Source organism: Thalassophryne amazonica, chromosome 16 (assembly GCF_902500255.1).
Source record: "Thalassophryne amazonica chromosome 16, fThaAma1.1, whole genome shotgun sequence".
Classification (NCBI taxonomy): Eukaryota; Metazoa; Chordata; class Actinopteri; order Batrachoidiformes; family Batrachoididae; genus Thalassophryne; species Thalassophryne amazonica.
Window position 1 is genome coordinate 9,638,405 of NC_047118.1, and position 22,960 is coordinate 9,661,364.

At 41.1% G+C, this 22,960-nt stretch overlaps 1 protein-coding gene across 1 annotated transcript in view; it reads right to left on the reverse strand.

Annotated features, from left to right (window-relative positions):
- The window catches only part of LOC117528790 (ATP-citrate synthase), a 38,026-nt gene that overhangs the window by 2,171 nt on the left and 12,895 nt on the right, over positions 1–22,960 (reverse strand). The window contains exons 4-27 of the mRNA XM_034191415.1: positions 21,769–21,831; positions 21,482–21,672; positions 19,539–19,618; positions 16,395–16,525; positions 15,355–15,473; positions 13,519–13,655; positions 13,357–13,418; positions 12,253–12,370; positions 11,972–12,126; positions 10,560–10,653; positions 9,675–9,816; positions 9,392–9,560; positions 9,194–9,298; positions 8,894–9,090; positions 8,744–8,825; positions 7,487–7,597; positions 7,282–7,409; positions 7,083–7,176; positions 5,584–5,738; positions 5,340–5,490; positions 5,112–5,255; positions 4,784–4,897; positions 2,182–2,264; positions 908–984 (exon numbers count right to left, since the gene is read on the reverse strand). Of these exons, the coding sequence (XP_034047306.1) occupies positions 908–984; positions 2,182–2,264; positions 4,784–4,897; positions 5,112–5,255; positions 5,340–5,490; positions 5,584–5,738; positions 7,083–7,176; positions 7,282–7,409; positions 7,487–7,597; positions 8,744–8,825; positions 8,894–9,090; positions 9,194–9,298; positions 9,392–9,560; positions 9,675–9,816; positions 10,560–10,653; positions 11,972–12,126; positions 12,253–12,370; positions 13,357–13,418; positions 13,519–13,655; positions 15,355–15,473; positions 16,395–16,525; positions 19,539–19,618; positions 21,482–21,672; positions 21,769–21,831 (2,902 nt within the window). The remainder of the gene's footprint in view (positions 1–907; positions 985–2,181; positions 2,265–4,783; positions 4,898–5,111; positions 5,256–5,339; positions 5,491–5,583; positions 5,739–7,082; positions 7,177–7,281; positions 7,410–7,486; positions 7,598–8,743; positions 8,826–8,893; positions 9,091–9,193; positions 9,299–9,391; positions 9,561–9,674; positions 9,817–10,559; positions 10,654–11,971; positions 12,127–12,252; positions 12,371–13,356; positions 13,419–13,518; positions 13,656–15,354; positions 15,474–16,394; positions 16,526–19,538; positions 19,619–21,481; positions 21,673–21,768; positions 21,832–22,960) is intronic.

The window sequence follows — 22,960 nt, forward strand, 5'->3', positions numbered from 1 at the left end:
GAAGACAAACTCATTCTTACATTAGAAGAGCCACGCTGTGCACTGTAATTCAATAACTGCAGGATCTGTCACAGTAATATGGGCGAGAAAACTCAAATGAGGAGATATTTTTAAATTGTGGTATGCACTGAAGGGAGTCTTTGGGTTGGATCTCAACCCCCCCCCCCCCCCCATCTCAACAGATGACCTTAATCGAATTCTTGAGGTATTTGTTGAATGTCAGGAAGTTTCTAAATTTACAAATTACTACTTAGTTACTGAGAAAAAAAAAAGACATCTGTCAAGGATATGTGAGAGAGATTTTTTTTTTTTTAATTCCTATGATGATTAAAAAAAAAAAATCATGGAGAAATTTGTGCCAATGGAAGCAATTTGTCAAGACATCTGCATAGGTTGCATCACAGCAAATAGGTCCTGGATTTAACCCTGAAGGTTCCTTTGACACACCAGTGCATCCACATCAATGTTTCTTTAGGTTTCTGGACCCACAAGGGTTAACAGGCTAGGTCAAATCTAGGAACATGTCTTGGTACTGTGCGTGTAATCTGTAAAGACTGGGGGTTACAGTAAATGCATCTTTTATTTTAATATTACAGATGGCTTTAGTTTTTATTTCATGATGGCATCTTAGAATAGATAGTTTCTGCTTGAATGTGGATTTGGCAGCCAGGTTACTCTGTCCATGACTATTCTAAGAAAGGGTATCCGGTGTAAAACATCTGCCAAATTAAGACATAGTGGTGACCCCAAGTAAACAGCAGCAGCCGAGAAAAGCATTGGATTCTGCAAAAATGACTGGAAAGCCAATAGTACTCACAAACTCAAAATCCTCTGGAACTCCTCAGAGTGAGGAATGAAGTGGGGAACCAGGAAAAGTTGAGACACAGGAAAGAATGTCAAGACTCACCAATGAATCCCATGCTGCGTCCCAAGACAAAGATGCCATTCAGAGCTCCGATTTCCACAAACTCATCAGCTTCATCCCTGAGATGTTTATGATGCAGTAAGAGATATTTGCACTCAGTGGAAGCACACTAATGCACAAGTTGCATCTACATTCCAAAACTGATGTGAGTGAGGAGTATATACAGCCACTTTTAATTTATAGTCATCTCAATAATGTGTGAACACATCAAATATATATTGATTAGCAATTGTAAACACTCTGCGACATAGATACAATATAGAAATCCAACTTCAAACCATATTTACACATTCTATCTTCAAGGATTACTTCTGAACTATCAAGTCCCTGAGTGCTGTCTACTCACCTTAAATGATTGCAAGAAATTCCTTTTTTTTTTATTAAAGAATTTAATCCATGACAGTAAATAGGGCAGCCATCCTAGGAGTTAAAAATTATCACTATGATGGACGATTGAGGAGTTTTGAGTCTGACATAGAAAATATAGGACATGGTTCTCCAGCTATTGTATTGTGAGAAACCAACATTTCTCAAGAATGTGTGAGGTTGTAATATTGAGAAATGCTGGTTTCTCAGAATGCAGCAGATGGAGAACCACGCCCTACTTTTTCCTGGATCAGGCTCAAAACTTCTCAATCACAACTCATAAGCCCAAAATAGTAATGAAGTAACACCAACTATCTACCTTTTAACTGCTGACTTGCAAGCGGTACAAAACATCTCAAAAAACATAAGTTCAAACTCCAGGTTAAATGTGGCCCAAATTGAGTTTTATTCATTACTTTTTTCCCTATTTCCTGTAGACTTTTAATAACATGAGCAATATACTTGTAAGCAATCATAAAATGTATGAAGAGATTAATTTCAGTATGCCAATTTTTATGTTAATTGCTTGTTAAACTACTGCCCGGTGTCCTATTCATACTCATGCTTTTCATTTTATTGCAGTTTTATTTTATTGGAAGTCAAAGTTGAGTAGAAGTCTGTATAGGCTTGATTTTAATTTGTCATTTTTTTCTGTTGTATTTTAATTCCTAAATTAGTCTGTTTTTAACTTGTGAAGCACGTTCTAACTTCTGTTCTTGAAAGGCGCTACATAAATTTGCTAGAACACTCAGTAGCTTCATTGTAACAATTTTTTTATAGAAAAGTTGCAAAAAAAAACATTGAAGATATTCTCATATACAAGACGTGTACACTAAGAAAAACATGGAAGCTGTAGACATGTTATAAAGATGCGCAGTATTTTTGGTCACCTGGTAAATCCACCGCAGGTCCTGAGCAAGTCCACGAAGGCCACACCAATGAAGCCGTCCACATTCAGGATCAAGTTTGGTTTCTAATAAAACAAAACCGACAATGGAAAATATGACTGCATCATTTAAGACTGATCTGTATTTTATAGATACCTGTAGTTGACAATAAATACAAAGTTGCATCCAAACAGCTATTTAATTGATCTCATTAGATTTATTTCTTTGAGTAATGAAGCTGGTCAAAGTGTATGATTATTTGAGGAGTGCTGGTTCACAATTTGATGAGAATTTAACAGATGACTAACAGCGTATTTATTTGTTTTGAATGATGTTGTAGGGCTGAAGTAAGATAGTAAGATAGAAGCACTGAAAAATTAGCAGAAGCCCTTTAAACTTTGCTTTAAAATTAACTGGGAGAAAGTAGAGCAACATAAGTATTATGGTCACAAATATTCAATCCAGTTAAAGGTCTTGCACCAACATTCTGGACCATTTTTACCCGAGGCTAAAATATGCAATATCTGGTATTGCGAAGCCTTTGTGTCCGTCTGTCTGTGCTCAGCATAACTCCAGTCCTGTTACTGCCAGGGTCTTCAAATTCACAGAGAACATTTTTTGGGACCCAGACTTTGTATAAGTTCAAAGATGGCTAAACTTGACCTATTCTAAGGGGTCAAAATGTCACATCCTTTCTACACAGTTTTTCATTGATTACATGCTCATATGGCTGAGGGTATTTTAGCATTATGTTAAGTTCAGATAATTCAAGGGTATTTCATTAAATCAAGTAAAAAGAAAGTTCAGGCCCTGTCACACCTTGACAATTTAACCTGCGTATGCCGGTCGTATTAAAAACTCTGGCGCATGCTGGCGTACGTCTAAAAATAAATTAATGCAGCTGTCACACCCTGATGATTAACCAGAGTCTGCTGACAGTCCCGTTTCAACCCAGTGGTTCTGGTCAGTACTGCACCATGTGGTGCGCATCCAAACCAGAGTAATAAAACATTATTTTATTTTTTTATCTTGGTGGACCATTTTCATTGTGTACAGAATGCTGATGAGTGGACTGGCTGTGGGAAACATTGCCGTGAATGAATGGAGGGCTGTGACTCCAAACTTTTAAAGCACCGGCTGATTCCTGATCATCTGCTGATCAGGTCATCACAGACCTGAATAATGAAATGCTGGGGTGATTTAAACTCTTAAAATGCCAGTCGACTGCAATCAGGTGTGATCTGAATGACGTGCTGTGATCTGTCGGCGTGGTGATCACGCTTTAAAACTTTAAATAATCACAGCGCTTCTGTGTGATCAGAGCGCAGCACCAACATGAGGGACTTGCTTTAAAACACTACATTTCCAGCCACGAATTAAAGGATTTCCGAGGTCATTTTCAAAAATCAGGAGCTTTATGTGGATTCGTGTCCATCTGTGATGGTGAATTGGACTAAAATGAAGAGGTCAGATACTCTGTGTGCGAATGAAAGTCGTTCTGCATATGGACCGCAGCTTTCAGCCAATCAGTGACCAGCATTAATGGACGGATGAGTAAATTACAAGAAAGGTCTGCCAACAATTACATAACTTACCTACAACTTATGTCCAGCATGTGCAGGACATACGAGTCACATGCTGGCACTTGTTGAGTTTTCAGCATGTCCAAAATTTTTTGAGGAGCTCAGCTTATCAGGATGTATGTCAGAGTTTCAATGTGTGTTAACTTGCTCTTTAAAAAAAAAAAAAAAAAAAAAAAAAACTTACCCTTAACTTATTGGACTTATGCCAACGTTTTTAATATGGTTGGCGTACACTGACTAAATCGTCAAGGTGTGACAGGGCCTTTATAATAAGCTACATAAAAAGAACAGGAAGCTCCAATTTAGCCTCAGACCCAACAGATCAGTCTGTTGATGTCCCTCAGATAAAAGAAACAAAAGCGGGTTAAACTCTAGATATGATGCTGATTTGTCTAAAACAACATCTAATTTCAGAGGCCAGACTGAACAAGAGAGCCCAAGGACGTGCATATCAGTCAGTCAGTCATCAGTGTGTCATGAAAGTGGAATAAGATCTCGTTAATTACACACAAAGGTTACATCACAACTGCAAGATTAATATATTTAATCAAAGCAACTATGAAAACAGCCTGATGAAGCCTAAAATATATGAGCAGCAAACATTATTTGTTCACAAATGTGCTCAAAAGACTGCTTTCAGAGCCAACTACATGCTAACTACTGGCCCACAGTAGCTAGCTAGCATGGCCTACTAGCTGCACAATAAAGTGATTGTATTTATATTACCCAGCATTATGTTGAAACAGGCTGTTAACTATCTCAATGTTTTTTCAGAACAGTTTATACTAATTGGACAATGTGGCATTGCTAGCTAAAATGGTAAATGCCACTTAGAGCATTACTTCTGCCTGGTAACCTGCTTGTCAACCTGTGCACATACTCTGGTGTAACACAGAGACACAAGAATGCAGGCAGACGGGCTCATGCGTTGATCTTCTTGCTTGTGAGGGCAAAAATCAGAGCCTCCCATAATCACCTTCACTTCAGGAGAAAAATTCTTACAAATTATATGAACTTCTTACTTTGGATGTTGTGATTTTCTCAACATCGAGAGCATAGTCCAACAGTTGGGATGAAGGGAAATGCTGCTTCACAAAATCCTTCAAGATTTGGACTCTCATGTCTGGATTATTAATCTGCCAACACACAGTTGATTACATTTTAATTGAAATCTTCATTCACTATTCAGTCCCAGTTTGTCCAACAAGATACACCTTTCTAAAACTGTTCATTTGACGGTTCCCTGTATTCTATACAGGTAGTTTCTATCTACATTATGGGTGCCTGGTAAGTTTGAGGACATTCTACTGTTGACTAAAGCAAATACAAACCAAGAAGCATGGTATTCACCGACTTGACTCTGTGTCCGATACCCATGATTAGCTTGCCATCTTTCTTCATTTTGTTGACAAATTCCATGGGTAGCATGCCGCTGTCAAATGCCTTGCTGAACTGTTTTGCTGCAGCGTCGAGAGCACCTCCAAAGCGGTCACCCTGAAGACAAATTACAATTATAGAGGTTCTTAAATGATCTGACAAGTCCCCAAGTGTATCTATTATGCCTGAGCAGTGACATACAATGGTGAGAAGGCCAGAAGTGAGGCTGGAGATTAGATCTTTGCCTGCTCGGGCACAGACAATGGTGTTGTGGGCTCCAGAAACTGCAGGACCATGGTCTGCAGTCACCATCAGACACATCTCAATGAACTGGCAGGCGTACCTGGGTAACCTGCATCCCAAGAAGAAAAGTAACATATGATATTTTTATACTTTGAATATTTCCAAAGAAGCTATTGTCAAAATGTAAGTTAAAGGCACCAACCTCCTCTGGAACCAGAGCAGTCCCAGAGTTCCTCCTAAGCCTATTTCAGACTTAAAGACTTCAGTGATAGGCATGCCCGCATAGATGAGCTCTTGACCCCTTTCATCACAGATACTGGTCATGAACGAGGCCGGTTTGCGGATCATACCCAACTCCTGCAGAATCACCAGAAATGGAGAAAAACAACAGCAATCTTACTGTATGTTTGTGCCAACTGTCCCAGGTGAACCCACAATTATTTAAAGTACCATACTGTACATCGGGGTGCCCAAGTTCGGTCCTCGAGATCTACCTTCCTGACACTCTTAGTTGTCTCCCTGTTCCAACACACCTGAATCCAATGAAAGACTCGTTGGCAGACTTTTAATGAGCCTTTCATTGGATTCAGGTGTGTTGGAACAGGGAGACAACTAAGAGTGTCAGGAAGGTAGATCTCGAGGACCGAACTTCGGCACCCCTGCTGTACATTGTGATGTTTATCAAAACATGGTTTGGGCGAACTCCTGGTGATCTGTGTGGACATCTTCTCTGGATGACAGCGTTTTAGGGCATGTGATAGAGGCCTCTCTTAGACCCTGTTCAGACTGGGGGTGGCAATCTGGGATGAGTCACATTCAATCCCAATTCCTTTCTAGTCAGACAGCATTCAGACCTGTTTTTCAAACAAGAATCTGCTTTAAACCCAAATAATGCCATTTAGGGGAGGTAACGGTCTAGTGGTTAAAGCGTTGGCCTTGAGACCAGAAGATCCTCGGTTCAAATCCCAGGCTGACTGGAAAATCACTAAGGGCCCTTGGGAAAGGTCCTTAATCCCCTAATTGTTCCCGGTGTGTAGTGAGGGCCTTGTATGACAGCACCCTCGCATCGGGGTGAATGTGAGGCATTATTTGTAAAGCGCTTTGAGCATCTGATGCAGATGGAAAAGCGCTATATAAATGCAGTCCATTTACCATTTAGATAAAAATAAAAACAGCTCTTTTTTTGAAGGAATATTTAACCCAATTCTGACTCGAGCTGCGTTGCCAAACCCACTCTGAACAGGGTCTAAAAGGTGGATGATGTCACATTTCTCACTGACGTCTTCTACTCATTCATTACTTCTTTAGTTTTGAATGGCCTTTGGTTCTTGGACTTTTGAGACAAAAGTTAATTATTTCTTGTGTTAATTCTGCTTCCTCCCTCATTAATGTAAAGGATGTATAGCTCCAACACATCCCTGACGTGTATTCATCCTCTCTAAGTAGCACTCACAGTACTTGTGTGTAAGTTGGGTATGATGCCCAGCACCTTTATAAAATAAAAGTAAATATTGCTTTTGGAATTTGTTGCCAGTAACACACAGTGAATCACTGTTTATATTGGGCTCCAACATTAAGATGGCCAGGATGTTTCTTGTTTTTAATGCCAGCAACGAAGCAAAGAAGTCTGTTCTGATAATTACAGGAAGTATAGTTAAAGACTTGTGAATTAGTTCCCATGCACCTTATTGGTTTACTCACTCGTGCCCAGGAGTAATCCATTGGTACAGTGGGAGGAGGCACTTCCTCGGCTGGTTGGATAACTCCTTTGGAAACAAGATCATCGTACACAGATCTGCATAAACAGAGGAGCCACCACGATTACAAGATGAAAGTGATGACTATCACAAAAGCAGCAAAAGTTTGAGTTATCATAGTTAACAGGGCGATGTGCACTTACTTGATTATATCTCCCAGTTCATCAAAGCTCTTGGGTACAAAAGCGCCACCTTCCTTCAAAGCTTTGTTCTTAGCCACTGCTGTCTCGGAGGCCTGGTTGGCACAAGCACCAGCATGGCCGAACTGGACCTGATGGACAAAAACATACAGCATTATTCAAAAATAGAATAACTAGGTAATTACACTGTCCCTACTCCCTGTCTTACCTCTGATGAGAACATGGTGGCACAGGTGCCAATACACCAACACACCACCGGTTTTGTGATCCTGCCCTGTTTAATAGCCTGGCAGATCTTGTATTCCTCTGTGCCTCCAATCTGTATGGGACAGACAGAAGCATATGCAGGTCAAGTAGAAAGAAATTTAGGGCCTGATTTACTAAAGGTTTGCCTGAGTAGAACTCACAAACTCCATAGTACCAGGAATTTGGGGTATGTTTACCAGAGTGTCAAAAATTATGGGATAGGAACATGCAAAGAGCTTGATTTAGTACGTATACGCAAAGATTTATTGATATCAAATGGAAAATTAATGGGCTCTGACTGTGTCTTTATATTGTGTGGTTGAAACCTTGTTAACTTATTGAGCTTGACAGACTGCTGTTTCATATGAACATACATATGTATGCAAGTAAAAATCATTGTAAACATTGGGGGACATATTTAGAGTTAATGGTTTATATTGTGCTTATTTCATTAAGAATAAATATCTCCACATGTAACAGGTGGACCATAGATCTATTATTTTCTGCGCTGAGCAAAAAGGACATTTTGTTAGGTATTTAAAGCCACTTTCCTGTGAAGGTTGCAATAAATTTAATATAAACTGGTTCCAAAATGTAGTTTTGTGGCTCATGGCACAAAAGAAACCCAAAATCAAATTCCAATTAAATAATTTTGGCCTCACTGCGTGTCACATTTTCTGTGTAACACAAACACAAACACACACAGACATCTCAGAGTCTGTGATGGATGATCACAGCTGATGTGAATAAAGCACACAGAGAAGTCCTCTGTGTGTTTCACTAGCAGAAATCAGCATAATTATTTGCCAGTTTGGCTAAATATAGTTGAAGGAACAATAATAAAATGTCTGAAATAGCAGGGGTTTTTTTTTGTTTTTTTTTTAAACCAGTGCGTGAACACGCTCAGTTATGTGGCAGAGTTTGTGCGCAACAGAGCACAAGGTGCAGAGCTGCAAGTGACTGGTTGAATTTCATTTTGTGCTTACAGTCAGTAACACATCCAAAATCCTCATTTACATACTGCTGTCTACATCATGTTACGCCCCCACTGTCATGTGCATAATTATTCTTGGTAAATCATTGGCAAAACATTCTGCTACCCAATGTGCACACGTCTGTAAAGCCCATGCAATTTAGCACTTGTTATATGTGATCTCAATAAATCAGGGCCTTAATGTTTAAACTTGTAGGCACTCATGTGGTTAGGTTCATTTCTCACCTCTCCTAGTACGACAATCATTTTTACACCGGGAGTGTCTTGGTAGCGAAGTACATGGTCAGTAAACACAGATCCTGGATATCTGTTAAAAAGAATTGACAATGAAATCAATAATAAAAAATGCTCAACAGACAAAAAAAACCTACATACCTGTCTCCGCCTATCGCCACACCCTCAAAAACACCATCAGTGGTACGTGAGATGATGTTGTTAAGTTCATTGGACATGCCCCCAGAACGGGACACGTACGCCACACTTCCTGGACGATAGAGCTTCGAGGCAAGAATGTTATCCAACATACCGCCTGTGTTTCCGATCTTAAAACAGCCTGGTTTGATTCCACCAACCTGGACAATAAAACAAAAAGGTACAAAAAAAGTTTCCCCTCTTTTAGTCGTACAGTAATACAGACTAAAATGATGTGCATTCACTTGAGAAATGAAGACTAACAGTAGCTGGTCCAATGATTGTGACTCCCTTCTCATCTGCTGCCTTGATAAGCTTCCTGGTGTGGGCTTCAGGGATTCCCTCAGCAATTATGGCAATGGTGTGAATCTGAAAATGGTTGAACAGAGACTCAACTTTACAACCATTTTTTCCCCTTTTGCCCTGTTAAATACTTTGCAGTTATATATGTGGGGTATTTACTTGTGGATACTGCATGGTCTCCATAGTGCTATCAAAGGCAGATCGCAAAGAGGCGAAGCTGATGAGCACGTCCACGTCTGGGTGTTTCTTCATAGCATCGCCCATGTTCTTATACACAGGGATCAGGATCTCCTTATGGCCCCAGTAGAACTTCTGCTTGTGGTCTCCACTGGGAAGGCAGCCATGGAGAAAAGCAGTTGTAAAAGAAGCCCACAGATCCTATAACACGCCGATAGCAAATAATCACGTCAAACCATAGTGGAATAACAAAAAGGAGACTCACGTAAATGGATAAACCATGGCTGCAACTGATGGCTCATCTCTGGAGCAGACATAGTCAAAGTCCAGCATGCCCTGCACTGCTCGCGTCTGCATGCCCCACACGATGGATTTTGTGTGTTTGCTGAACAGGGTTGTTGCCTTAGCTACAAGGAAATTAAGGATGTCACAGATACAGAAGATATTGATGTCACTAAGAGCGATAGAATATGTTTAAGTATGTGTAATCTATACAATAAAGTTAAACCATGTAGAACCAAGAAACTATAAAGCTATTTCAGTCTGTTCTCTGCACAAACATGACAGATACATGTGAACAGAAGAGATGCTTGGCATTCTGCAGAATGTCAAAGAAAGCCAAGCAAACAGGAAAAAAAAAAAAACATACACACAAAACCCTGCGCATGTCACAGGTGTGGATTGGAATACATCAGCCCATTATTCTGAGAAAAGTAAGACCCTTCAGCTGCTCCCTTGTTTGCACTTGGGATCGCCACAGCAAACTCAAGGTGGATCTACATGATGAATTGGCACAAGTTTTACGCCGGATGCCCTTCCTGATGCAACTCCACATTACATGGAGAAATGTGGCAGGGGTGGGATTTGAACTGGGAACCTTCTGCACTGAAACCAAGCACATTAACCACCACCTCTGCCTGGTGATGATTATATATATATATATATATATATATATATATATATATAACACTAAAGTAAAATACCATCTTCTGTCCAAAGAGGGCTCTACAATACATGATAATAGGATTTGATTTATGGTACTAAGCAAAAGAGGCCTGTTGTATGGTGAATGTTCAAAAGCCACAGTATTCACATTTCACAGTACAGCATTTTCCAAAGCTGTGGTGGGTGTGTGTGTGTGTGTTGTCACCTATAGGAGAGCCCGCTTTGGCTTTCTTAGCTGGTGAGCAGTCAGCTCTCACTCGGTTTTCAGAGAAAGAAGCAGTTCTGCTGGATGCAGGTGTCTGCAAATTACAGACAAATGAGAAAGAATCATTGTCATTTTTCTGCATTGAAACCTGACCCACACTGACTCTGCATGAACCTGCACACCGGCTCTGTTGATTCCTTACACTGGTAACAGCTTTGGGATATGACAGTGAAAGTATAGATGAGGAGGTGCACGCTCCACAAAGATGACTTCACATGAAGATACAGCCATAAACAAATTAAAATGCATGAAATACCAAGGGACTGAATACTTTAGCAAGCCACTGTATGTCGTCAAAACATTTTAAAATTATTTTTATTTTTGCCAAGAGGCAAAAAACATTTTCATTTTAAAACATTCAAGAACAAGCCTTCAAACATCACCAACATGTTTGTGACAACTGGATTTCTGTCTTTAATAGTAACCCTCCTTATGATGTAACAAAGTTAAAGATGATAATACTAAACCTACTCAGTCATCTGACGTTGAACTGTGCCCTCTGAAAGTGGACGCTCTTTTTTTACACTAACAATGTGAAATATTAACACAAGTCAGTACTAGATTTGGGAACAGAATGTGGATTTTTTTTTTTTTTTAACTTTGTCTTGGTGGCGATAAAACACTCTAATCGTATTGTTTCTGTTGTATAATATAACATTATAGTACAATCTCACACAGGATTTTGCCAACATTTACTTCTACAGTGTTGCACTTGCAAACAGCTGTGTCAGTAAGTGCACATGCTGGCGTGCGCATGCACTTTGCTGAAAGCCTACACACTGCACATTTTTAATGGATGCCTCCAGGCCGTCATACTGAGTGACTGCGGACGCTTGACTATTTGAGTAAAAGCACCACACAATGCTCTGTGTTATTCTCTACACAAAGAGCCACTGGGGTCTGATCACGCATCTTCATGGCCTGCCTCACTAAGACGACGAGACATTAAGCTGCATTTCTCATGTCCAAGGGATCCAGAGCCCTCAAGGACGCACCAGTAGCAACTGACGCAATTGTAGAGTTGCGTCGAGTTTATACAGACTACTTCACAAATGTTGAGTCGCCAATGAGCTCCACGGCGCGCTCCACTCAGCTACGTCGACTTGCATTGAAGGCAGGAAATTTGACCCGTGGAGCAAGCCTTCTCCAGCGTTTCCCAAAGATTTTTGAGAATCTGCTACATCGGCCACTTCATGTCACAGTGTGAACAGGCTCTTAACAGCTGAAGCTGGGGTTTGTCACTAAACTACACCACACTAATGATGGAGGTAAAGATGATAGTTCTCTGCACAGTGAAGCAGCATGACATCATAACAGCTGATTTGTCTGAGTAAGGCCAGTCGGTGTCGTACCAACGAGCTGCTGCTGGTGTTGAGGAGGAAGTTGGCAGTGTGGGCAGCAACAGGAGGCTCATTGGGGATTGGTCGGTGTCCCAGTGCCATGCCAACAATGGCAGTCATGTGAGTTTCTGTGCCGAAAACGTGAATGGGAATCCCAGTGGTCTTCCCTGGGGAAAGCAGGAGGAACAAATTAAGCGTGATGTGTGATGACTGTTAATCTCATGCAAGAAAAATACTTTCATAGTTGAGACTGGTGCCAAGGCAAAAATGTGCAACATATTATAAGTACTTACCAACTTCTCCCATTACTCTAAGACCTTCCTGGTAGTTGGGGCCTCCGCGGCGGACAAAAATGGAGACCTCATGTTCTTTCAGAGGCTCCTGGTAGTCTCTGATAGCTCTTACGATTCCCTAGCAAGATGACATTTATTTTAAAAGAGTGGATGTGGAGAATCTCCAGTATTTATTGTAGACATTGTTACAGCCACATAGCATATCTGAGTACTGATGGGCCACAATGAAGAAACCGTTAACCACAGTTGGCATGGACTGCATACGTAAAATCAGGGTTATCCACAGTTAATGTGTCCACATACGGACAATCCCATGAACCCATCATGTCCATTACTGCTTTCAGTGATGTTGCCGTTCTAGAGAATTATGGTTTGTCAATTATTTCTTCATCCTATTGAACATATGAAGTCACTGGGATGGCTAGATCACAGCAGGACCACTGAAAGCAGTAACTGACGTGACAATTTAATTGGCGTTTTCTTTAATATGATCTGTAAAAGTCAAACATGATACTGGCATAACAATGGTCCCACACTAAAAATTGGTCCACCCTGCCTTCACTACATGTGTCATTTGGGACCACAGCAGCTCATCTGAGCCTGACTCTACACCCAAAGCAATCAAAGGGAATAATGTGATTATTAACCATCAGATGACAAAGTAAAACCTCTTAAATCATTCTAAAGCCAGTTTTAAGCAGAAACAAGGCAGTTTTAAGCAAAAAAGAGGCAATAATTGGCGAGTCGTTATTGACGCTGTGAAATGACGGAAGCGCTGTCTTTTATAATGAAATAATGCTGAATTTATGAGGAAATGATTGTTGTACAAAGGCTTCAGATAACTGTCGCTGAGACAGATGATGACTGGAGTGCAGTTTGAAGCATAAATGAGGTGATAATCAGTGAGTTGCTGCTGAGCTCCGAAATGACACATGCGTAGTGAAGCCAGGGTGGACTGATTTTTATGGGGGACCATTCGGTCCTGGACACCAGAATAAAAACTATATACTCTATATCTGGAAATCCAGCAATTTCTAGACATCTTTCCTCAACAGTAACAGAACAATAATAGTGAGGCTGCTACATAAAGAAGTTATGCAATACCTTAAATGTTGCTGCAACATTTGTGAAGTTTGCAATACTTCCCCCGATGATCAAAACCTTCCCTGGACACACAAACAACAACAAAAAAAAAAAGTCAAAGAAAAAGACCTTTTGTCGCCTTTAAAATGACTATTTTCACTGCAAGCCAAAAACATTTATTACCATTATGATGTTTCTCTCTGGTCATCAGAGACAAGATGGTCTTGGCATAGTCGTACGTCTGCTGCTCGCTCGGTGCTCCTGAGTACTCCCCGTAATTGGCCAGCTCGTCGACCCCTCCCAGGTCACAGATTGTGTCACTATAGAATGTTTACACCAGTTACCCACTCAGAATAAAAGAAAACACACCAGCACTTGTAATGAAGACTAAAGAAAACCTTCATAATCACAAACTGGTGTACTACTTTCCAAACTGCACCTTTTCCCCCAGTTCTGAATAAAATGTAAACAGACCTAACTGAAGTGTGCACAGAGGGAATAATTAGATGTTGCTGATCTGCCCGTGTACCGCTTTACGCCCTGACAGACGGCAGAGAAAGAGACGCCATCGTTCCTCCAGACTCCCATTAAATGGAAGCATCCTTGAATAGAATTTAACAAGCAGCTGAGCACCATCAGTCTCACTGCTGCAGCACGCTTACAGATACTCTCTCCAAATGCCAAACCCAGTTATATCTAATATAATCAATACTATTTCACTCAAGGAGCCAGAAGACATGTCAAACTGGAGCATTTCAAATGATCAGGTGGTGGCATCTTCTTATCCCATCTAAGGTGGTTACATTTCACGTTATGTTACATAAAAATTAATGCCCAGACATCTATGAAACATGTCTTTTTCTGGTTTGGTACAGAATCCAGTAAATGTTGTGGGAAGACCTAAATAAATGAGCAGGGCCAGGATATATAAAAAGATTAATTTTCATGAGCACATGATATATTTTTAGTCTTGGCTATGGTTGGGTATTGAGAACTGATTCGTTTCAGGTATTGTTAAAAATTATTTGATCCACCGACATCAATAGTCTTTTTGCTTAACGATTCCCTTATCAGTCCTTCAGAGCGGCCGTTGTTTTTGAGGGTGTTTGTCGGGAAAATGATCATTTCTGTACGTTGATTACAGACCCTGCAGCGGCTCTGTAATCAACCGTTTCTGTAGCGCGACTCCAGTTTGAAGCATGAACCAGTGAAGCAATGCTTCGATCTGCTGGCTTGTTGGTTCTTTGAGTCGCTGCTCTTCAGAGGCGGCAAGTCTGCTTCTTAACCCCTCTCAAAGCCATTAAAATGTGTTAATTGTGAGTCACTTTTGTGTGGATTAAAGTCACTAACTGGGACTCTTGTCTTGTTGCAGTCAAGAAACGTGAATTGTCCTCCGTTCCGTTGGCACAGCTCCAAACGCTGCGCGACTCGCTGCCGAGACAGAGTCTGGTCGGAATTAAAAACTTCAAAGTGAATCACCGCTTTAAATAAAATGACACGTCTTTCCAAACACTATAATACAGACAATAAACTACAATAGACTAAAATGTTTTTTTTTCCTCCCAAAATGAGACGTCCTGCATTCTTTATGAATTACATCCTGACGTGCAGCGCAGTCAGCTGCAAGAGCTCAGCTCAGATGTTTGGAAAGACATTCATGCCAGTAATGTCTGAAAGGAAATACTTTTGACAAAAACTACAGATTTTGTTTATTCCCATTTATTTCCAGAGATCAAGGATCCACCATGTAGAGTTTATTATGTCCAGAGTTAGGGGATCCAGTCACCAATTTCACATTTATTTACTTTAAGCCTCAATAAAAATGTTGTCAACATAGAAAACCTGTAAAGCCTACTTTTAGTACACAGGAAATTCACAAGAGGAATCGATAAGGAATCGGCTCAATAAGCGGAATCGATAATGGTATCAATATCAATAAAATCTTATCAATACCCGTCCCTAGTCTTGGCAGAGGAAAGCACTCTGGTTTTAAGAAGTTTGATCTTGCTAGAAAAGCACCTGTACACCACTGATGCACCTCCTCCTGCCACCATGGTCCAGATTCTGCCCCGGGGGTTTAGCAGGGTAAGTTTGAGGCTGGCACCACTCTTGGCATCCAAGTCGGCAATATAGGCCTCCTACAAAAATACAGTGATGAGGGGAAATAAACTGCTGCAGAAGTAGTCCAGCATAAACCAGCAAAAGTACAATTATTTTTCCAATTTGCTTCCATGTTAGTAATTAGAATATTTGCATGTCAAAAGCTTATAACTTGCACCTTTTTTTCCCCCCTTTAAATTGGTGAAAAATATTTAAACTGATTGTGGATGCACCATGGATGTTTCTGATAACTGGAGCCACAGCTGGGAGCTCACAGGGGAAAAAGGAAGAAAGAAGAAGAAACACGCCTCAATCAAAGGCGCCTGCTGTTCGTCATCTCTAGTCTAACCTCACGACAGTCCAATTAGACCAGCCCGTCTGGTAAACAGCCTGTTTCAAAAGGTCTCCTCCAGTACTTCTCCCCACCTCCAAAAAAGTATTGCATTCACATCAACGTACAGCAAAGCCCTTTTCCTTCTCTTGATGTGACATTTTATTTTCTCTTTCAATGTATCACTGCCAAGATGACATTTATGCAAGAATCTATCAATACTGACTCAGGTTGGGTATTTTATTACATAAAGACAGCTAGAAAAAAAAGAGTGTGGCACAAACTCACAGCCAATAGAAGCTAAAGGCCCTTAAACAGTTTTTTTCCCCAACTTAAAGCTCACACAAGTCTTTGAGAAGTGACAATTAGTGACAAATGTTTAGAATATAGAGTAGGTCTTGCAGAAAGGTATCACATGAAACAGAGGTAGAAGAAATTTTGTCTTTAAAATTCTTCTTTATCTTGTGCATGTCTTGATTAATTTGTACCTCAGAATCTTCAAGATTAACGGTTTTGTTCAGTTTTGCCATCATACAGTTTTTTCCCCTCACTGAGGGACAACTCCAGCTTTCTGACACAGCAAACCTGAACTCTGACACGCTCTTTGGTTTATCGAGTCCTCCCTCACCTCAGGATATGCCTCCCTGCCGAAGGGTGGCGGGAACTCCACGTCGCCCCATTTGGCCTTGCAGATATAGTCAGCTGTGGCATCGATCTTGGCCGCCATGTCGAGAACATAAACTCCATCTTTTGTAGCCACTGAGAAGATGAGGCAGAGAAAAAGACAGCAAGATGGTCAGACCCAAGTTAAGTCAGGTCTGGGAGCATGGGAGAGAACTACCCTGAGTTCTGGATGGCAACCACCCAGGCAGACAAGTCTCTTGGGAGGATCCTGGAGTATCACTGCTATAAGTTTTTAAATCAAATGAGCGCCTACTTAGATGACTGACGAAGATTCATCCACAGTATTCTGGACATGTGCCACGTTTACCTGGGCATCATCCAGATCCCTCAGCTCTCAGGACCCCAGCAGCTGGAGAAGGCTTAGGGTACACCCACCTGGCTGCAGCAGATAGACATATTTGAGAAATTGAGCTGAATTGGAGATCATTAGATTGTGTCAGAGCACAGTCCTCTTTCCACAACCTGCAGGAGGTGGAAGACATGTCAAGATGTGGAGGAGGTGGAAGATATCAAAGCAGAGAGAGCGAGTCTTTGCATCTGCGGTCACATCCACATTACCAGCTGCCAGGGGCCGTGTAGTGGTGCCCATAATACTTCATTAGAAACACACGCCGCCTTCATCAAACAGCGCACACACATCAATTATTCAACCACTTCCTCCCACTGCATCAAAAATATGGCAGAATCAACTTCTTCTGTGTCTTAGATTCATAACAAAATGATGCCATCCAGTTATAGTTGGATGCCCCTTTTTCAATTTCAGAACATTTATTCATGTTTAATCATTATTTATTTGGAGTAGTTTGATGAGCAGACTCTCTTCACACAAGTCCACGCTGCAAAGAAATCCAGTACAGCCACAGTTTGACCACTGAGCAGCACCACTGCATTAGGGGTCTTGCTTGAGGACACCGTATTGTTGGTAATGTGGATGGAACCAGTAAAGATTGTTTTATTCTTTCACCCAGATTTATCGGTCTGGTCAGGGGATCAAATGTACAACCCTCGGTCACAAAGCCCCTGCCCGAGTCTCAAGGTCTCCACTTCTCCAATTACAACAATTCCCCAGTTACACTGGCGTACTGTAGAAAGGTTTTAGGCTAAAAACTTTAAAAATAATGAAAAGCTGCTGTCTGTTATTTTTGAACCAATATGAATAAACAAAATGTGACTTGGGGTTGTAGCTATGAAATATTTATTTCATCAATCAATCATTTCATTAGTCCATTTTTTAATTTCTGATTCATCCTTTGGTGGCAGGAGGAGAAGAAGAAGATACATATGGAATAAAATCTTACACACAGCTTTGCAGACAGAAAATAAAATGAAAATACATTTCATAGGGCTGCAACTAAATTATTTTCATTATCAATTAATCTGTTGATTACTGTCCATCATAATTATCAAAATTCATTTGTTGTTTGGTCCATAAAATGTCAAAATGGTTTGACAAAGCCCAAGAAGACATCATCAAATATCAATTTATCCACAACCCAAAGATATTCAGTTTATTGTCAGAGAACAGTCAAGCTACCAGAAAATATTCATATTTAAGACACTGCAATCAAAGAATTTAGACATTAAAAGACTCAAAAATGATTAATAGATGACCAAACTAGCTGGTGATTAATTTAATAACCGATTAATTGTTGCAGCTCTAATTGTGACCACATATTAGAGTCAAGTCTGGGAGCATGTGCTGGTACCATGCTTTTAACGTATACTTTCACTTTCACTTTATTTATTCAATGTCTCCAAAGGAGCAATGAGCTGTACACACCAAACATTCAGTACACAAGAGGGACACAGTACAGACCTGGATCGATGGAAAAGGAACCGAGTTACCGAACACGATTTGCCATCAACCCTATGTATCTGCTTCTCTCCTCCGGTCAGCATTAAGAACAGAGATAGCCACAGGTACAAAGGAATGCTTACATCTATTACTCCTCACTGTAGGAAACCTAAGCCTCGCTCCAGATGGCAAATAACAAAATTCACCATGGAGAGGGTGGGCCAGATCAGATGACATTCTCTGAGCCTTCCTCCTCACCTGTCTGGAAAACAAGTCAGACAGTGAGGTCTACTGGGCCCCCAAAAGCTTGCTGCACAATTCTACAATGTTGTGAAGTGGCTTCCTTGCTTTAATGCTGAGATTTCCGTACCAGCACATCATTGAAAAAGTTAAAACCAATTCAATACAAGATTTATAAAATAGGGTCATTATTGTCCTGTCCACTTGAAAATATGACAACTTACGAAGACAAAACAGATGCTGCTGCCCCTTCTTATACAGCAGGTCTGCATTGTCATTAAAGTTAAACTTGCTATCGATCAGCGTTCCCAAGTATTTATAGTTGTACACCACACCATGGAAGCGCATCGAGTCCTGGATGGCAACCACCCAGGCAGACAACCGGCCCATACCTACATCTCTAAAATAACCATCTATCTGTCGCAGCTAGGTGAAAGCCGAGTGTCCCCTTGGTCTTCTCCAACCACTGAGGTCCTTAACACTCAGGCACCTTGCATACTGGATCATACACAGAGAAACAGGTTACATGGACAAACATGTCAAAGCTGACGCTCCCTCACAATGCAAGAGACATTCCTCAGTTTTGTCTCTCTTAGGAATCGATCTACCTTTAAAAATATAATTTATATTAGATAATACACGTCACAAATGCCCTTGCAGTAATTAATAAGAAATTTGGACTGCTTTATTCAAAATTTGGCGGCGCGGTGGCTTAGTAGTTAGTGGTCATGGATTCGACTCCCACCTGTGGCCTTTCTGTGTGGCGTTTGCATGTTCTCCCCATGTTTGCGTGGGTTCTCTCCGGGTGCTCCGGTTTCCTCCCACATCCAAAGACATTGCAGGTTAGGTGGACTGGACACTTTAAATTGTCCGTAGATGTGCATGTGGGTGTGACTGTGTATGTTTGTGTATATGTGGCCCTGCGACAGACTGGCGTCCTGTCCAAGGTGTACCCCGCCTTGCGCTCTATGACTGCTGGGATAGGCTCCAGTCCTCTGCGACCCTTAATTGGACTAAGCGGTTGAAGGTGATGAGTGAGTATTCAAAACCTACCCAATGGGTTGATTTCCAAGTAGGTGAAGAAGAGGTCTTCATAGAGGATGAAGAGTCCAACAATGAAACTGGCCAGAACTCTGCAGAGAAATTTTCAACAGCTTAAACTATTTTCCCTGGTCACTGTCTAATGTGCGAGAGAAATATCACAAAATATGATACATCTTTTAACTTGGTAAATAGACAAAGTATTTTCACTTGTTTTGTAGCTTTTTTGGCCTTTTTTATAGCAAAGTGGAGGAAGTCAGAAATTTGTGGAGCCAGAAAGGGAGATAATAATGAACATTGAGCAAGGCAGAAAGCCTCCCAGAAACTGAAGGGTTTTAGCCATGCTAATGCTCCCCAGAACCATTTTACTGAGCAACATAAACATCTTGAGAATACAGAAGTTTCTGTAGTGGATATTCTTCTTAGCAATGATATTTTCATGAATACCTTTAATATGTATGTACCATTAAAGTTTATAGTACCTTCATATCAAGACCTTCACATACGCAAGCAATTTTGAAATATGGTGTTTCACATACAATCGACACGATATATTTGCATCAACCTACTTTGATGTTCGCTCCAAGGCTTTACCTTAGTTATATTATGTAACAGACAGTTACAGTCAGATGTTGAGCTCATAACATTGTGGTTTATGGACACAGGTTTTATGCCAGACGCCCTTCCTAATGCAGCTCCACATTATATGAAACGTAGACATGGGTGGTCTTGAACCAGGTACCTTCTGGTGCAGAAGCAAGTGCACTAGCCACTTGGCCACCATCTATCAAGATGAACTACATTCCTCAATAGGGCCTATGCAAAAGTATCTTAAATAAAGGCTTACATGAGAAATGGAAGGACACGGAAAAAAAATGCATCAACTTTGACACCGTGGCTCCTTTCATATAATTAAAACCAAGACAAATGCCAGGCCATCTCATTGAATGATTATTCAGACAGACCTGGTCACGAAACGGTCACCTGTAAATTAGCTAGAGTACACACAGCGTTGTTACAGAGAAGGAAAATCTAATTTTCTTCCCCCTCGACAGGAGAGAGGGTTGGGGGTTATAGGAGGAGGGAGGCAGTATTTCTATTCCTGTCTGTCAGTTGTGCAGGCAGATCGAAACCTTTGGGAGCTTTTATTCCAACTCCAGTCAGTCAGTGGAACAAAACAGTGACATAAACCCAGAGTGACTCAGCTCCTCATGTCTGATTCTGATGAGAGGGCGCTAAAGTGGCCACAACCCCCTCCTGTTTTCACTGCGGGGGTTGGCAGAGTGATTTCTGGGACGTCTTCTGCAATGTCAGCCAAGACAGTGAGTTTGGACAGAATATGCAGTCACAAAACACGACGCAGAAGACGAGACAGGAGGGGTCGGAGCAGGGCGAGCCGATGTGGCGCACCCATCAAAATAAATGGATGTGCTATGAAAGTGGCGGAGACGCCGGGGATGGGGAGGGGTGGGGTGATTGATGAAAGGCGACGCAAAGGAGGGAGTGTATCATTTATCTAATGGAACCCTTTCGCCCATCTGTTCAAGCGCCTCCCACATTTACTGTGCACGAGTCAAACATGGGTCACGACTGGGGAGAAGAGAAAAAAAAAAAATCACTTTCACTTTGCTACATTGGTTTGAGCAAACTCTACTGGCTATTTGAAATAAATAATCAAACAGCATTTCATTACATTTACGTCGTTCTAATAAAAAGGTTTTGGCATGATTTTAGCAGCTTTCAGAAAAATAAAGATAGTCAGGAAAAAAACATCTCCATTATAAACTGATTTTTTTTTGCATATTTTTGGCTGTGTAAATCTGCCCAAGGTACAATATAAAACCTACCACAAGCAAACAAACCCTTTTACTTAGCTGACATTTATACACGCCAGTGTAAAAATACTTCTACGATTACTGTACATGCCCAACACTCTACTTTTCCCTTCAACTCACGCTTTCCTGTCATTCGCCACATGAGTCAGCAGCGCTTTCTTCACAGAGTCTTCAGTGATCTTTTCATCAACTCCAATGAGCAGCTTATTTGCCTTGGCATCCACATCACCTACATCCACCCCTCCCTCATGGTGAAACAGCAAGTAGTTGCCCTCCCGGGTGGCGTAGACGCACACGTAGAACTCCTCTTCCTGGACAAAATAACAACAGAACACGCAGAAACAAAGTGGTAAATAAGCAGACAGCTTACAGTCGCAAAGTGTGCCTTAAAAGATTTACCCGATTACCTGTTTATGTGGGACAAACGGCTCGATGAGGAAGTTCTTGAGAATGCCTTTGGCCTTTCCCACCTGAGGAATGTCAACAAATCATGTTACAAACGAGCTGAGAAGACCAAAAATAAAAATCAAAGAACAGCAGCTCTGGATTAATGTTAATGTACCAGCTATTGCATTTATTATCAGATGCACAGAGAAGGTCTACAGAATGATACATAAACAAGTCTACTTAATAAGACACAGGATATATGACTAGAACTCCAGAAAGGAGAACTCACATTTAATAAAAGGGTAAGACACGGTTCAGGAGACAGAAAAGGGAAATGTCAGGTATTGCAAAGCCTCCAGTAACCATCTCAGCTCATTTGATGACGTCGTCACTGTTCTGTTGCTGAAGGCCAACAGGCATGAAGTGTCCAGGGACTGGCTGAGAGCAGCCAGCCGGAGAAAACACAAAAGAACAAAGGGGGGTAGCTGTCATTTTAATGAGTGAAAATTAAAAGAAGGGGATGGCAGCGACATAGCCTAGATTTTTATGGTGGGTATAAACTGTGCACCACTACTGTACAAATCACTGAAGTGAAGGTTCGGTCAAAAAACACTTTATTATTCAGGGTCCTTGTACATTTTTAATTCAACTCAAGTCTGTGTGCATGTTCTAGTGCCAGGTTGCGCCACACCACAGAACTGACCTGGGTCCTGGATGGAAACCGCCCAGGAAGACAACCAATCCATCCACCACTCAAAAGTAACCACCTATCTGCTGCAACTAAGGGGAAACGAGGGTGTGGTCACCAAACAGAGGTGTTTGAAATCTTTACAGTAGAACAAAGGTCCAAGTCTTTTAGGAGCCTAGTGCTTCCTGTCTTACTGCGTGGTTGTTAGGCTTTGGCACTGACCAGTGACCTAAGCCAACAATTAGACATCTTTGGTAGCAGGTCACTGACTTGGAGCTCAGAACACAAATTAAATCTAAAGTCATCTTAGGCCAGCTACAAAGCTTTCTCATTACAGGAACCCAGACCACCCAGATCTTGTGTATTGCAGTTGGTAGCATTTGACTGACAAGTGATTAAAAATGGTTTCAATTTAACAAACAATTATGGTTCTGTTCTGGCTGTAGTCTAACAATTTTAAAAAGGCTGGTTTCTCCCCCTGCACCCTCCCCACACACCACCAACAAATACACAAAATTGCTTTT